Source organism: Gorilla gorilla, chromosome 19, assembly GCF_029281585.2.
Source record: "Gorilla gorilla gorilla isolate KB3781 chromosome 19, NHGRI_mGorGor1-v2.1_pri, whole genome shotgun sequence".
Taxonomy (NCBI): Eukaryota; Metazoa; Chordata; class Mammalia; order Primates; family Hominidae; genus Gorilla; species Gorilla gorilla.
Genome location: NC_073243.2, coordinates 32,395,096 through 32,412,345, shown reverse-complemented (window position 1 = coordinate 32,412,345; position 17,250 = coordinate 32,395,096). Strand labels below are relative to the sequence as shown.

The window sequence follows — 17,250 nt, the reverse complement described above, 5'->3', positions numbered from 1 at the left end:
GGATATTTGCTTGGAAATGGAATTCTGGGTTGACAGATGTTTTGTTGTGTTTTGTTTATTCCTCATCTGTTCTCTATTGTTTCTAGTTTGAAGTCAGCATTCATAGGTGTACTTGTTCCTCCTATGTTATTTTTCTCTAGCTGTTTTCAGGAATTTCTCTTTTATTTTTGAGTTCTAGTAGTTTGACTATAATATGATAAACCTACTTGTGGGTAACTGCATTTATCTGCTTGGAGCTATTAGAGCTTCTTGCATATGTAGATTTATGTCTTTCGCCAAATTTGGGATTTTTCTTGTAATATTTTGTTCTGAATCATTTTCTCTTCTCCTCTGGAACTTCAGTTCAGTATATGTTAAGACCTTTTGGCCAGGTACAATGGCGTACGCCTATAATCCTAACACTTTGGGAGGCTGAGGCACTAGGATTGCTTGAATCCAAGAGTTGGAGACCAGCCTAAGCAATATAGTGAGCCCTCATCTCGGGTTGTGGGGGAAGACCTTTTAATATTGCCCCATGAGTCCCTGAGACTTTCTTTTTTTTTTTTTTCTTTTTTCTTTTTGAGATGGAGTCTCACTCTGTTGCCCAACCTGGAGTGCAATGGCGCTATCTCGGCTCACTGCAAGCTCCGCCTCCCGGGTTCATGCCATTCTTCTGCCTCAGCCTCCCGAGTAGCTGGGACTACAGGTGCCCGCCACCATGCCTGGCTAATTTTTGTATTTTTAGTAGAGATGGGGTTTCACCGTGTTAACCAGGATGGTCTCCATCTCCTGACCTCGTGATCTGCCCGCCTTGACCTCCCTAAGTGCTGGGATTACAAGAGTGAACCACCACACCCAGCACTTTCTTTTTTTTCTATAAGATTGGATAATTTATCTTTATCTTCAAGTTCATTGACTGTTATTAGAACCATACTCTATACCCATACAGCAAATTTTCTATTCTAGAATTAGTTTCTATTTTTTGAGATTTCCTGTTTATTCTTGTTGAGTGTATTTCTTTTATGTCCAATTAGCGTTATAATAGCTGCTTTGAAATATTTGTCTGTTAAATCCATATCTGTTTCATCTTATGATTGGTCTTCATTGATTGCTTTTTTTAAAAATAGTTTTTTTGTTTGTTTGTTTGTTTGTTTTTAATTGAGACAGAGTTGCTCTGTCACCCAGGCTGTAGTGCAGTGGCATGATCTCAGCTCATTGCAACCTCTGCCTCCTGGGTTCAAGTGATTCTCCTGCCTCAGCCTCCCAAGTAGCTGGGACTGTAGGTGTGCTTCTCCACACCTGGCTAATTTTTGTATTTTTAGTAGAAACTGTTTCACCATGTTGCCAAGGCTGGTCTCGAACTCCTGACCTCAAGTGATCTGCCTGCCTTTGCCTCCCAAAGTGCTGGGATTATAGGCTTGATCCACCGCACCTGCCCCATTGATTGCTTTTTGATGACTGAGTTTTGTTTTCCTATTTCTTTGTTGGTCTGTTAATCTTGAATTATATAATAGACATTGTGAATGACAAATTGTAGAGCCTCTGGATTCTGTTATGTTCCCTCAGAGTGTTGATTTTTACAGTCTTGTCTTCAGCAGTCAAGTTGATTGGATTCAGATGTCAAACTCTACCTCCTTCACAGAAGGCAGCAGATGAAATATTTATTGTTTTGTTTTATCTGGATTGTTTAGTACCTGTCCTGTGCATGTATAGTTCCAGTGATCAGCCAGAAATTTGAGTAGAGTTTATATATGAATTTGGACTTTCTTCTTCTTAGGCTGTCTCCCTTTCATCGCTGTTCTCTGGCTTTCTAGCTGCTGTGGTTGTCCTGAACTCTATCCTCAGATTCTTCAAGCCAACAAGCCAACAAGACTGTGGGTTTCTGAGGTTTTTTTTTTTTTTTTTTTTTTTTTTGGAGATGGGGTCTTGCTCTGTTGCCCACCTGGCTGGAGTGCAGTGGCGCGATCTCAGCTCACTGCAAGCTCCGCCTCCCAGGTTCACACCATCCTCCTGCCTCAGCCTCCCGAGTAGCTGGGACTACAGGTGCCCGCCACCACGCCTCGCTAATTTTTTTGTATTTTTAGTAGAGACGGGGTTTCACCATGTTAGCCAGGATGTTGTTGATCTCCTGACCTCGTGATCCGCCCATCTTGGCCTCCCAAAGTGCTGGGATTACAGGCGTGAGCCACTGTGCCTGGCAAGGGTTTCTGAGTTTTTAGTCATACCTCTCCCCTTCTTTTGGCATCCACTGGGGCACACCCTCAGGCTGAAAGGCATGAATAAACCGCCTAGAGCCCTCCCTGCTTCCAAGGTATTGTTGATGTCCCTTCCATTTTATAGCTATTTTGGTCACTCTGTAGTGCCTACAGGCAGTTGTTTTGTGATATTTTGCCCCACGGTTTGTTGTTGTTATCAGTGGCAAAAGTTGCTCTGATAGAACTGCTTAGCTAATACTAGAGAAGTCAAAATTCTCCATATTAGTTTTAACAGTAGCCTTAAAAAAACAGAATGATAGCTAATATTTGTTTGGCACTTTTTTTGTTATAAAAGCACTTTAATGTAGATTGTCTGATTTATCATGATTGTTAATAATACAGTGCTGCTACATGTTGTGCCAAAAATATGAACAGGAAATGAGTCTGAAGTCTCAATTCAGCATGATTACACATATGAACTGATACAACAACTAAAATGAAAATAAGTGGGGAGAAAGATAGTAGTGGAAACTATAGGTATGAAAAGGAATAGAAGAATTTTGTGCCTTTGGGGAGGTGATACTGCCAGCAGGTAAATGGAGTCCATGTATGCATATATAAATTACTGTCTTCTGTATTAGTTCTTTTCATTTGTTATTTTTATGTATTTACTTGCCTTTTGAGATGGAGTCTCACTCTGTCACCCAGGCTGGAGTGCAATGGTGCAGTCTTGGCTCACTGCAACCTCTGCCTACCCAGTTCAGGTGATTCTCCTGCCTCAGCCTCCCAAGGAGCTGGGATTATGGGTGTGTGCCACCACGCCTGGCTGATTTTTGTAATTTTAGTAGAGGTGCGGTTTCACCATGTTGGCCAAGACTGCTCTCAAACTCCTGACCTCAAGTGATCTGCCTGCCTCGGCCTCCCAAAGTGCTGGGAGTACAGGCATGAGCCACTGTGCCTGGCTGCTTTTTGTTTTGTTTGTTCTTTTTTTTGAGACAAGGTCTCACTTTGTCACCTAGGCTGCAGTTCTGTGGCACAATCACAGCTCACTGCAGACCCGTCCTCTTGGGCTCAATTCTCATGCCTCAGCCTCCCATAGCTGGGACTATCAGCTAATTTTTACATTTTTTCTCCCAAGAAATCTTGCCTAAGATTAAATTATTGTTTTTTTGAGACGAGTCTTACTCTGTCGCCAGGCTGGAGTTCAGTGGCGCGATCTCGGCTCACTGCAACCTCTGCCTCCTGGGTTCAATTGATTCTTCTGCCTCAGCCTCCCGAGTGGCTGGGACTACAGGTGCACGCCACTACACCCAGCTAATTTTTGTATTTTTAGTAGAGACGGGGTTTCACCATGTTGGCCAGGATCGTTTCAATTACTGGACCTTGTGATCCACACCCCACGGCCTCCCAAAGTGCTAGGATTACAGGCTTGAGCCACCATGCCTGGCCGCTTATTGTTTTTATACATACAAGGTCTCACTACATTGCCCAGGCCTGCCTCAAACTCTTGGCCTCAAGCAATCCTCTTACCTTGGCCTTCCAAAGTGTTGGGATTACAGGCATGAGCCACTGCACCTGGCCTCCTTCTTTTATAAAACTTTTATTTATAATTTTAATAATATTTATCACAGTTTGAAATTCTTTGTCTCTAAAAGAACCATGGGGAAAAGAATAATTTTTTATAAAATTTAAATTATTTAAAAATTGTTTTCTGTTTATTCACTACACTGTAAGCTCTGAGGACCAGGACCATGTTTTTGTATGTCCAGCTCCTAGGCCAGTGCCTGACATGATTTTGAAGGAGGTGACAAGTAGAAATTGAAGAAATTTATTGGAAATGTTCCAGATTTGGATGGTTTTCATTCTACTAGATAGTAGAAAATTTTTTGGGCTGGGTCCAGTGGCTCACGCCTGTAATCTTAGCACTTTGGGAGGCCGAGGCGGGTGGCTGTCTTGAGCCAAGGAGTTCAAGACCAGCCTGGGCAACATGGTGAGACCCCGTCTCTACAAAAAAAAAAAAAAAATACAAAAACTAGCCAGGTGTGGTGGTGTGTGCCTGTAGTCCCAGCTACTTGGGAGGCTAATGCAGGAGAATCACTTCAGCCCAGGAGGTGGAGGTTGCAGCAAGCTGAGATCGCACCATTGCACTCCAGCCTGGGTGACAGGAGTGAAACCCTGTCTCAAAAAAAAAAAAAAGGAAAATAAAAAATGGGAAGCGTTAAGGCTAAGCTCAATACTTTGAGCCTCAAAAGAAATATTCAGCCCGTGGTCTTGAGTAGTGAGACACCTGAAGTATGGAGATAGTGATGAAAAGCAGTCAATGCTTTTCATTCCCTCTTCCTTCTGTGTTTTAGGGTTCCGAGGTCCTGGCATGATAGGGAGAGTTCAAAGCAAGTATTTATAGGTTATTAGAATTGATTTTCTTAGTTGTGAAACTGTCTTGTTCCACAGCTCTTGGATAAGCACAAGAATACAGAGAGCATGGTGGAGCTTCTGGACTTGTATCAGATGGAGGATGAAGCCTACAGCAGCCTTGCAGAAGCTACAACCGAACTCTATCAGTATTTACTACAGCCATTCCGAGATATGAGAGAACTTGCCATGCTACGAAGACAGCAGATCAAGGTATTTTTTTATTAATCCTAACTAGTAGCCTGCCTGTTTCATAGTTCTCAGCCTGAAAGGCCATGCGTTATCCACAAGAGGAACTTTAAAAAAAAAAAAAAAAAAGAAGGTACCTGGTCCTATTTCTGCAAAGTTTCTTGTTTGGTAGATTAGGGTTGTAGCCTGAGTATCCATTCTAAAGCACCTCAAAAGGCAATTCTGCTGAGTAGCCAGGGTTGAGGATAGCCCAGAAAGTAATGTGTTCAAGTTAGCACAAAGTTGTAAATACATTGGGAGGATTCCTATTTTCTCCCTTTCCTTCACTTTCCTTCCTCCTCTAGTCATGTCTCCTCTTTAATGTTTTGGAGACTGTGTACTCTTAGACTTCATTACCAGAAATTTTGGGCAGGCTGAGCGTGGTGCCTCACACCTGTAGTCTAAACATTTTGGGATGCTGAGGCAAGAGGATCACTTGAGCTCCGAGCTTGAGACCAGCCTGGGCAACACAGGGAGAACCCGTCTCTACAAAAAAAAAAAAAAAAAATCAAACTAGCTGGATGTGGTGGCGCATGCTTATAGTCTCAGCTACTTAGGAGGCTGAGGTAGGCGGAAGATTGCTTGAACCCAGGAGATCAAGGCTGCAATGAGCCATGATTGTGCCACTGCACTCCAGCCTAGGCAACACCTTGTCTCCAAGAAGAAGAAAAAGTTTTGGGAACATTTCTTTTTTTTTCCGAGATGGGATCTCGCCATGTTGCCCAGGCTGGTCTGGAACTCCTGGGCTCAAGCGATTTGCCCACCTCGGCCTCCCGAAGTTCTGGGACTACAGGTGTGTGAGCCACCATGCCCAGCCAGTTTTGGGAACATTTGTTTTAGAAGAACTTGTTAGGAAAGTTTTAAGTTTTTAATGACAGAACTTTAAATACATGAAATTTTTTATTAGTATGTGATGAAGTATATTACAAAAAACTTTTTTCAGCCAGGCATGGATCATGCCTGTAATCCCAGCACTTTGGGAGGCCGAAGCAGGTGGATCACTTGAGATCAGGAGTTCAAGACCAGCCTAGTCAACATGGTGAAACCCCATCTCTACTAAAAATACAAAAATTAGCTGAGCGTGGTAGTGCATGCCTGTAGTCCCAGCTACTCAAAGGGCTGAGGCAGGAGAATCACTTTAACCCGGGAGGTGGAGGTTGCAGTGAGCCGAGATTGCACCACTGCACTCCAGCCTGGGCGACACAGCAAGACTCTGTCTCAAAAATAAAATTAAATTTTTTCCCCCACAACATGGGTGAAAAAGCATTTTTTGAGGCAAGCATTTAAGGGTTTGATTTTATAGCTGACCTTAAATGTTATGTGTAATTCATATATAAATGTTGCTGAACTAGAACATTAAAATTGTCTTTTTACCTAATAGGTTAAGTTGGAATATCATTATGTAAGATTGAGTATTTGAGAAAATTAGCAATTACTTTGAGAACCTTATGCGTGGGGACAGGGGTGAGTATATTTGAAAAGGTATGAGAAAGTAAGGTTGTCTGTGTGTCTTATTTTTCTCTTTACTAACGTATCAGGGTGGAGAGTAGGATAGTCACACGACTTAGACATACTCCTTTATCAATACTTTTGAAAAATAACTGTGCTGTCAGCTTTTTGAGGGGGGAGTTGTTTTGGTCAGTCAGTTTTATCATAAATTTGGCATTTGGGTTAAAACAGCAACATGGAACAAATAATTTTTAGATGTTGGAAATTCCTGGGTTTTTTTGTTTTGTTTTGTTTTTTTGAGACAGCGTCTTTGTCACCTGGGCTGGAGTACAGTGGCATGATCTCAGCTCACTGCAGTCTCGATGTCCTGGGTTCAAGCAGTCTTCCCACCTCAGCCCCACAAGTAGCTGGGACTATGGGCGCATGCCACCACGCCCAGCTGTTTTTTGTCGTAGTTTTTGTAGAGACGGAGGTCTCCATCTGTTGCCCAGGCTGGTCCAGAACTCTTGAACTCAAGCAATCTGCCCACCTTGACTGCCCAAAGTGCTGGGATTATAGGCATGAGCCACTGCCCAGCCTGGAAATTCCTGTTTCTTTAAATGAATCATGGATATTTGTCTGCTAAGAACTTGACTAGAAGGCCAGGAATAAACTGGATGACTTGGATACCTGCCTACTTTAGACTGCTGCATTGTTTAGCAGACATAATCTCTATAGCACAGCACTGACTATCCAGAATCTTTACACATTCTTTTACATAATTATATCATGATTTGTATTGGGTATTAATATTAGCAAATTGGTTGACCCTACTTGTCAGCCTGTATTGTCCACTAGCATCACTTAACTGCTACATTTTTCCTGGGAAGTAGAATGTAGGTGAAGAGGAACAGAAAACATATTTTGAAAATTTGTGTCTTTTCTGACAGTAAAAATGGTATTTCACTGCATTTCTTTTTCTAAGACATTGAGAAAATGCCCCATCAATCATGACTATTCTTTTATTCTTGATCCTACTTGTGAATTTGCAGATTTAAGTTTTTGTTAGCCAACAACTAGATTTAGTTAGCAACTCATACATTACATTAGATTGAGTGTGTTGTATTGCTTTAAAAAGATCTGCTAATTTAATTATCACACAACCTTGTAGGTTGGGTACTCTTATTATTTGTATTTTCCTACTTCATAGATAAGAAAACTAATATTGGGATAATTATGTACTTGTTCACAGCTAATTTGTAAGTGGTAGAACTGATACAGTACTCAAATCAGGCATTTCTGATTCCAAAGATTTTTTTTTTAACTGCATTACTGGTTACTTGTTACTTCTAAGTTAAAAAAATCTGCTCAGATTTTTTAAATCTGGAGGAGCTAAAAAAAAAAAAGCAAGTATAATTGATTAGCAAAGTAATTGTTTTAAGTATTACTAAGATGTATTAGTAATAGAAAGAAAATAATTTATTTTTATTTTTATTTTTATTTATTTATTTTTTTGAGACAGAGTCTCACTCTGTTGCCCAGGCTGGAGTGCAGTGGCGCGATTTTGGCTCACTGCAAGCTCCGCCTCCCGGGTTCGTGCCATTCTCCTGCCTCAGCTTCCCGAGTAGCTGGGACTACAGGCGCCTGCCACCGCACCCGGCTAATTTTTTGTATTTTTAGTAGAGACGGGGTTTCACCGTGTTGGCCAGGATGGTCTCGATCTTCTGACCTCGTGATCCACCCACCTCGGCCTCCCAAAGTGCTGGGATTACAAGCGTGAGCCACTGTGCCCAGCCAAGAAATTAATTTTTTTTTTTTTTTTTAACTTTTAAAACCTTTTTGTTAAAAACTGGAGCACAATCACACATCTAGGGCCTACCCAGGATCAGGATCATCGAGATGTCACTAGGCCAATCAAACAGATTTTTCAGCTCCAATATAATTTTATCAAACCCCTATAGTATATGTGTTTCATTGTTGACTGAAACATCATTACGCAGCACGTGACTATAATAGAATAATTTTCGGCAATGCAAAGGAATGAACTGATGGACACAGCATGGGTAAATCTTAAAATCATGCTAAGTCAAAGAAGCCAAATACAAAAGAATATATAATGCATAAAGGGGGATGGACTTAAAAGGGCGAAAAATCTTTTGGAGTTGATGGAAATGGTCAGTATTTGATTAATGTTGTTTCAGAGGTGTATACAGCTGTCAAAACTCATTGAGTTGACCACTCTAAATGGATTCACTTGGATGTATATAAATTAAGCCGTAGTAAAATTGCTTACAGGAAATATGCTGAGGAAAAGACATCTAACACAAAGAGCATAAACTTTGTGATACCTTTATTTGAAATTCTAGGCCAGGCGTGGTGGCTCATGCCTGTAATCCCGGCACTTTGGGAGGCCGAGGCGGGTGGATCACAAGGTCAGGAGATGGAGACCATCCTGGCTAACACGGTGAAACCCTGTCTCTACTAAAAATACAAAAAAATTGGCCGGGCATGGTGGTGGGCACCTGTAGTCCCAGCTACTTGGGAGGCTGAGGCGGGAGAATGGCATGAACCTGGGAGGTGGAGCTTGCAGTGAGCCGAGATCATGCCACTGCATTCCAACCTGGGCGACAGAGCGAGACACCGTCTCAAAAAATAAAAAAAAAAAAAATAAGAAATTCTAGAAATGATGATTTTGATCTGTACTAACAGAAAGCTAAATAATTGTTGCCTTGGGTGGCTTAGGGGAAATTGACAGGGAGCAAGCACCACAGACGACTTTGGAGTGATTCTTTAAATCTAGATTTTAGTGATAAAAATGAATATATACATTTGTCAAAATCAATCACAATTTACATTCAAAATGTTGCCTTTTGTATGCAAGTTATATCTCAATAAACGTGATTTTTTAAAAAAAGTTAAATGTGAAGAATGTACGCACTTATATAAGAAGCACACAAAATGGGGTGATCAGTGCCTAAAGATATATGTAAAAAGAGGGACTATCTAGCGCTTCACTATTGAAGAATGAATAAGAATTTTCAGTAGGAAGTGGGTACGTTACAATCTCTGTCAGAGATTGGAATAGAGAATATTCCTGATGAAGAGATGTACAAAGAGGAATGGTTTAGTGCTTATACTTTAGTGCTTGTGCTTTAACCAGGTAATGTGGTATTGGCACTAACTTAATTGAATCTTCACACCAATCTAGCACCATTGATGGTTGCCAGAAAGTAGCGTGGTTGGGATTGAACACGTGTTTGATAGCAAAACCCGCTGTTATCCACAGGGTGTGAATTGTTTGGTATGCTTTTAGTCTAAGGATTTATAGAAGATGAGAGGAAAGATGGTTGGAATGTTATTATATTCTATGGACAGTTGTGTCTGTTGGGTTCTAATCAAAATATCAAACCGGTTATTTCAACAGAGAATAATAATAATAATTATTATTATTATTATTATTATTTTGAGATGGAGTTTCACTCCTGTTGCCCAGGCTGGAGTGCAGTGGTGCGATCTCACCGCAACCTCTGCTTCCCGGGTTCAAGCAATTCTCCTGCCTCAGCCTCCTGGAGTAGCTGGGATTACAGGCATGCGCTGCAATGCCTGGCTAATTTTGTATTTTTTAGTAGAGGGGGGTTTCCTCCATGTTAGGCTGGCCTCGAACTCCTGACCTCAGGTGATCCACCCGCCTCTGCCTCCCAAAGTGCTGGGATTACAGGTGTGAGCCACTGCACCCAGCCGTCAACAGAGAGAATTTAATATAAAGAATTTGTTAACTAGGTATAAAGTTGTTAACCAAATAATTGACCTTTTCTCTTTATGAAGAGCTTGATTTCCAATGGTTTTATTAACCTAGGTATTAAAGTATGATAGGAAAGAAGAGAACTTGGCATCCCAAATGTATAATGTATTTATATTTGTTTTTACATTTAATATTTATGATATTAACATAATATCTCACCTGTTAAGCATTAAGCAGCTCCTGCCTACCCAGCATTATTTTAGGCCAGGAAGTCTTTCTGAGATAGACACCCCTTTAGGGAGCTCACAGATTCTAAGTCTACTACATTGGGTCTCAAAAATGTGATCCCCTGACTAGTAGTATCAGTATAACCTGGAATCCTGTTAGAAATACAGATTCTTGGGCTTCACCTCAGATCTTCTCTACTGAAACTCTAGGAATGGACCTCAGCAATCTTTGTTTTGACAAGCTTTCCAGGTGATTATGATACACACTTAAGTTTGAGAACCACTAGCCTAATAAAACAGGACTTGAAACAGCTTAGGGATTTCGCATACTGAACTGAAGGTTATAATTTTTCTGGGTCTGAGTTTTTCTGGGTCTTACCAAATTGACTGCAGTACTAAATCTACAAAACTTCAAAAGTCAGTTAAAAACAGCATTAAAAAGTGCAAAAAGCATGTTTGTGTTCTTTGTATTTGTAGCTATAAACACATTTTGAAGGTAAAGATATTAATCCAACAGCAAGGTACAAGTTTCTTTCTTTTTTTTTATTTATTTTATTTTATTTTTATTTTTTTTCACAAATAGCACTTTTTATTTGCCACTATTTGAAGTCTGAACTTTAAACAGATTCTTGGACTGGTGGTCCATCAGCTCGTTCAACTTTAGCACCTGTCTCGTCCCCAGTGGCTTTTCCAGAACTACTGCCTTCACCATGAAGCTCCATGAGCTTTCCCAATTCAAACTTGGGCTTCTTCAGCATTTTTACTTTTCTAACGAAGACATCATGGAGAGGATAGATTGGCAAGCCTTTTCTATGTCTTTTCCAATGCTGTCTGGAATCAATTTATTGACCACTTCTTTCAAGTCATTTGTCTGCACCTCTTGGGTCATGATTTCCATCATCATCTTCCGGATTTGGCGGATCTGTTGGTGCTGGGCATAAGAGGTCTTCTGTATCTGATTGTTGCGTTTTTTAGTAAAACCAACACACAGAACAGACGAAGCAAGTAACCATCGATAGTCCTGACATCAGCGTGAGCTTCAATCATTGTCTGCCATTTTTTGACCATGGAACACATTTTGTCACAGGTAAGATCCATGCCATGGAAGTTAGTCAGGCAGTTTTTACCCTGAACATCTTCAGTAATCAGCTTGAATTTTCCAAGTGCAACTTCATCATTCTGCAGATCAGCAAGACTCACTTCAAACACACGACCCTTGAGACCATCAGATGCAATTTTGGTTCCTTGGGTCCTGGTGATGAGCATCTTTCCAGTATTTCTTATATTGAACATAGCAGGTGCTTTCACATCATACCCATCTTTCTTAGAAAATGGATCAACCACTTTCTTCTTGGCCCCCTTTTTGCCACCTTTCATAAGGCGCTTGTTCTTGCCAACCACCATGGTGCTGGTCAGAGAGCCAAAAGGAAGTTACTTTCAAATGAAAGTAAAATGAAGTTGAAACTAGACGAACCTCTAGATTTTTAAATCCAGTGTCTTTAATGGGTCAGAGCCAGCTGGCCTATACTCATCATCGTGATCAACCATAAGCACTTCAGACAGATTGTCCAACTTATTTTTAAATACTTCCTGAAAGTAAATAAGCTAGAAACTGGAAGGCACTTGCATTTCTTTCTGTTGTAGCCAGTCACCTCACTTTGCCAATTGTCTCTTAGTAAATTCTTGAATGTGCATTTCATTCTTATCCCAACCCCCAGGGCAAGTCTGTAGGTGCCTTTCTGTGAAATAGAAAACTGCACCCCCTGCCCCCCACCCACCCACTGCCAGTCACCCATCAAACAAATTAGGAAAGAGCCCTTTTTCATCAAGTGTAGAAATACACATGGCCTGGCAAAGCATGGGCTGCATTTCAGTATCTACTCCACCCCCTTGGCTGGGTGCTATTTATTGTGCAGGGTGCAGTTTTTACCACTGTATGCATCCACCGCATGCACACTGTGAACTAGGTAGTGCCACCATTATACATTAAGATACTCGTATCTCACCTGAGCTATACTTTCCTTTAGTTCACTTGAGTTTCGATTTCTCTTTTTTTTTTTTTTAAGCATAGTTTCTCACACTTGGCTTAGCTATAAGAATCTCTCAACAATATTTGCTCTGAATATAAAAACCCATGAATAGATACTAAGCTAATCATGTTGTTAGATCATTCAAGAGTCATCTTCAGGCAACTCCAGCATCTGGAATATTTGCATTGTGGGTGCTGTTACATTAGTATATTCACAGTTTTTTCCCCCTCATCTTCTTCATGATGGTACATTCACAGATTTATCTTGGCATTGTTTTACCAAAGAATCTAAGGTGGATTTCCCCCCTACTGTGTTTCTTACATAAAAGCCAGTATCCAAGTGCTGTGCTTCATAATAATTCCATGTCAGGTAATTTGTATTTATAAACTAGTTTCACTATCCTAGCTGACACGCGCTTTTTTCCGTGTTAAAAACAGGCACTGTTTTCTTTCTAGCACTGAAATTGAAAACAGAGGTGTCATTGTTTTTAGCACATGATCCAGCTAACCAGTGCTGCACATCTTCAAATTTGCCAAGTTAGGAAAAGTACTTAGTACCCTTGTTTAATGTCTTAGGTACAATAAACTATTAAACAAGTTGCTTACGAGTTGGCTGCAACATTAAAGCTATGAAACTTCAAAAGTCAGTTAAAAGACAGCATTAAAAAGCATAGAAAGCATGTTTATGTTCTTTGTATTTGTAGCTGTACTCATAAAGGTAAAGACATTAATCCACAACAAAGTACAAGTTACTTTCAAATAACTTGCCACAGGTTTAAAAAAATTTTTTTTTGCCTCTTCAAAAAGCCTCAGTAGGCTGGGCGCAGTGGCTCACGCCTGTAATCCCAGCACTTCGGGAGGCCAAGTTGGGCAAATCACCTGAGGTCAGGAGTTCAAGACCAGCCTGGCCAACGTCGTGAAACCCCATCTCTACTAAAAATAAAAATAAATTAGCCGGATGTGGTGGCGTGCTCGTGTAATCCCAACTACTCAGGAAGCTGAGGCAGGAGACTTGCTTGAGGCAGGGGACTTGCTTGAGACCGGGAGTTGGAGGTTGCAGTGAGCTGAGATTGCACCACTGCACTCCAGTGTGGGTGACAGAGCAAGACTCCATCTAAAAAAAAAAAAAAATCCATAATGCAAGTTTTACACTTTTCTTTCGATAAATGGTACATGGACTTAACCATGCAAGTAAGAATGATTTTTGTATTAAGATTTTTGAATTCTGAACACTATTAAATTTCTGTTCCATAGTTGTATCTGTTGAGAGCTAATCAGAAAAACTAGTTATTTCAACAGAGAGAATCTAATATAAAGAATTTGTTAATTAGGTATAAAGTTGTTAACCAGATAATTGAGAAGGCAAGAAAGTAACTCTAAGGTACTTCCAGAGGAAGCAGTTGTAAAAACAGCTACCACTCCTAGGGTTGGAGAAACAAAGAGAAGGGGTTGGAATTATTAAAACTGAAGCATAGAGGAGGAACCCCGTGGAGCTGACCTGAAAAAGAGGGCATTGCTTGCCTGGTGCTCAAAGGAGAGACCTAGTTCTCAGAGGATTCAGTACTGAGGGGTTGGTTTGTCTTGGGGGTTGTACTATGAGCCTAGGGTTGAAAAAACTGCAAATTAGATTCTGTTACTGCTTCAGAAAGGAACTGCCGATGCTGGGGTGAAATAAGGCTTGGGTGGTGCTGACAGGAACAGCCACCAGTTGAAGTCAAGGGATGCAGATAGAAGCATATCTCCTCCCTCTTCCAAACTCTTCTATTGGCAAAGGCTAAATGTGATTTGCACTCTCAAACCTAGCATCACAAGACAGAAGGATGAACTTGGAGATGAATAGACAAGAATGTACACACATCTTCAGACTTTCAAAGTTAGGGGGAACTAGCTTAAGGTTTTAGGTACAATCGACTAATTACGGATCTTTAACCTTTGGACAGATGTTACAGCTGCTGAGTTTTAAAAGTCAGTTAAAGGCTGGGCATGGTGGTGTGCACTTGTAGTCTCAGCTTGCTGGGAGACTGAGGCAGGAGGACACTTGAGGCCGAGAGTTTGAGGCTGCAGTGTGCTAATGATTGTGCCTGTGACTAGCCCCTGCACTCCAGCCTGGGCAACATAGTGAGACCCCCATCTCTAAAGAAAAGAAAAATTTAAAGTCAGTTAAACAGCAGCTTAAAAGAAAAGCATACTGGGCATTCGAGTATTTCACCTTCTGTATATTTGAATATATTAAGGTAGCAGACTATGTTACCTTCACATAATTGTCAAAGGATTTAGACTTTTCAAAAAAGGTATAACTTCACTAATTTCCATTTGTCTTTTCTTTGTATTGTTAAATAAAGTGTAATCATGTCATTGAGAAGAACTTCTATTATAATATCCTGAGTAAGGGATTTAAGTTTTGACTTGTATCATTATTAAATTTCTATCCCATACTTGTAAATACTAATTGTATGCTTTTAAACCTGTATGTTTTAAATTCAGAGGTAATTGCAATAAAAGAAAGCACACATACCAATTTTCTTATAGCAAACAACTCCACCAGAATCCTTAAATCTAAGATGAAGTCTAAATATGTCACTTAGTGCGTAGAATCCCACAGTGGTTTCCTGTCAAATTAAATACACGGTCCTTAGCCTGACATTTTAAATGTCTTTTAAGACAACCTCATATGATAACAACCTACTTTCCTAGTATCTCTCATTACTTTCATTTTTCTCTCCTGAAAGCAAGCAGGCTGGACTGCTTTCCATCCCTTAGCAGGCACAAAAATTTTTAGGCTTTTGCTCAGATTGCTCCTCACCTCTCGCATGCCTTTTCAGTGGTTTTTCTCTCCTTATGTACCTGTCAAAATCCCACCCCTTCTTCAAAGCCATCTGCAGTTAATGAACCTCAGTGAAGTTTGTCCTCATCTACACAAATGATATTCTTTCCCCACAATACCTTTTATTTTTCTCAAAGGTGTTTTACCCAGAGACACACTTAACCATCTTTAGTATCTGGCTAAAATTCCGTTAATATAAAATTCTACTCTTAATATTTCCAGATATTACTCATTATTCCCTTTCGAAAGTCTGCCCAGACTTTGCACCCAGATCTCTATACCTGATGCTCCCCTTGATCTCTTAGGCATGCTCACTCATGACTTTTTTTTTGTTTTTTGGGTATTCTAATTCTTTTTGTTTTGTTTTGTTTTGTTTTTTGTTTTTTTGTTTGTTTGTTTTTAGTAGAGATGGAGTCTTGCTATGGTACCCACGCTGGTCTCCAACTCCTGGTCACAAGCAATCCTCCCTGTCTGTCTGGGAGCAAAAGGAAAGCAGTTTTTGCGTGACTCAGCTCCCAAGCTTATCTTGCCCTTTGATATAGTGAGTTTGGGGTCCTGAGATTTTATTTTCCTTTCACAGCATTGTTTAGAGACTATGGGTTGTAGGCCAGGTGTGGTGGCTCAAGCCTGTAATCCCAGCACTTTGGGAGGCTGTGGCGGTCGGATCATTTGAGGTCAGGAGTTCGAGACCAGGCTGGCCAACATGACAAAACCCCATCTATACTAAAAATACAAAAATTAGCCGAGTGTGGTGGCGGGCATCTGTAATCCCAGCTACTCAGGAGGCTGAGGCAGGAGAATCACTTGAACCTGGGAGGCGGAGGTTGCAGCAAGCCAAGATCGCACTACTGTACTCCAACCTGGACAACAAAGCGAGACGCCATCTCAAAAAAAAAAACAAAACAAAACAAAACAGGGAGAATATGGGTTGTATTATTTCTACCTTCAGAATTCATTACTAGCTTTTTAGTGGCTTAATTATACTTGATCAGTGTTTTTTTAAGTGTGTCATGAGTGGGTTAACATTTTGCCTGTTTTTTTTTTAATTTATCCTAATAAAGTTGTCATTGGCTTCATATATAACTTGCTGATAGCTATTTCTCTGTATATGGTAAAGCAAGATTGTATGTATAAGTGATCCATTGCAGTTCTTGATTGTACCTTTCTTCCATGTTAAAACATACCTATGTAGTGTTTTGAAATATACTTTTAATATTATCACTTCTTTAAATTTTGTTTTAGCATTCACCCGGTTCATTCCTGTCCATCCTTTGATTTTCAGCTATCTGAGCCACCGTGCCTGGCTCTCTGTTACTGTTATCTAAAGTCTTTTCAGTATGCATATAGGCTGGTTTTTATATTGTCATTGTGAAAATCCAGGTTTTCAATTGTTTTATATAGTGGCTGTTAAGGAAATAATTTAAGTAATTTGGGGGGGGCATAAATAAGTCTTAACCAAAAAAGATATTTTATCATAGAGGAGGAAATAAATTCCTCATCGAGACACCTAAAAACAATCAGTCTTAACATATTGGTATATATTCTTTGCCTACGTATGGAGTGAGAGGGGGATGGAAGAAAGGGCAAAATGGGGAATAGGTTTCTATGTCAAATATCTTCAGTATTATTGTTAATTCGCTTGTTTTGTAAACTAACAGCTTATCCTCTTGAGCAGGGAAGAACAAGTATTCTTTGTGGTATATAAACTTTAAATGTTTGAGGAATGAGTAGAAGAAAGACTTGAACTTCTTAATTTTTTCTTTTTCTCTCTGAAGATTTCCATGGAGAATGATTATCTGGGACCTCGAAGAATTGAGAGTCTACAAAAAGAAGATGCTGATTGGCAGCGGAAAGCTCACATGGCTGTACTGTCTATTCAAGATCTTACTGTCAAGTACTTTGAAATAACAGCTAAAGCTCAAAAAGGTAGGTTTCTCAGTAAATTTATCCTTTAGGTATTTTTGAAAATGAGTGGTTAAGTATTTTATGTTCAGAAAAATTACATAGAAAAGTATATAAAGATCACTCATAATCCCAGCAGTTAGAGAAAACCACTATTAGCAAATTAAGGCACATCCTATCAGTCTTTTCATAGATACATGTATTTAAATATATATAATTTAAATACGAATAGTAAATAATTGTGTTTCTACTAACATACTGAGGAAAAAACCATAAAACCTCAC

The 17,250-nt window shown here is 40.0% G+C and overlaps 1 protein-coding gene and 1 pseudogene across 2 annotated transcripts in view; one reads left to right on the top strand and one right to left on the bottom strand.

Annotated features, from left to right (window-relative positions):
• The window catches only part of JMY (junction mediating and regulatory protein, p53 cofactor), an 88,709-nt gene that overhangs the window by 36,789 nt on the left and 34,670 nt on the right, over window positions 1-17,250 (top strand). For both annotated transcript variants that reach the window (XM_031003463.3, XM_055366962.2), the window contains exons 2-3: window positions 4,626-4,799; window positions 16,840-16,990. In XM_031003463.3, coding sequence (XP_030859323.2) covers window positions 4,626-4,799; window positions 16,840-16,990 — 325 coding nt within the window. The remainder of the gene's footprint in view (window positions 1-4,625; window positions 4,800-16,839; window positions 16,991-17,250) is intronic.
• LOC101135171 (small ribosomal subunit protein eS1-like) lies at window positions 10,748-11,615 on the bottom strand (annotated as a pseudogene).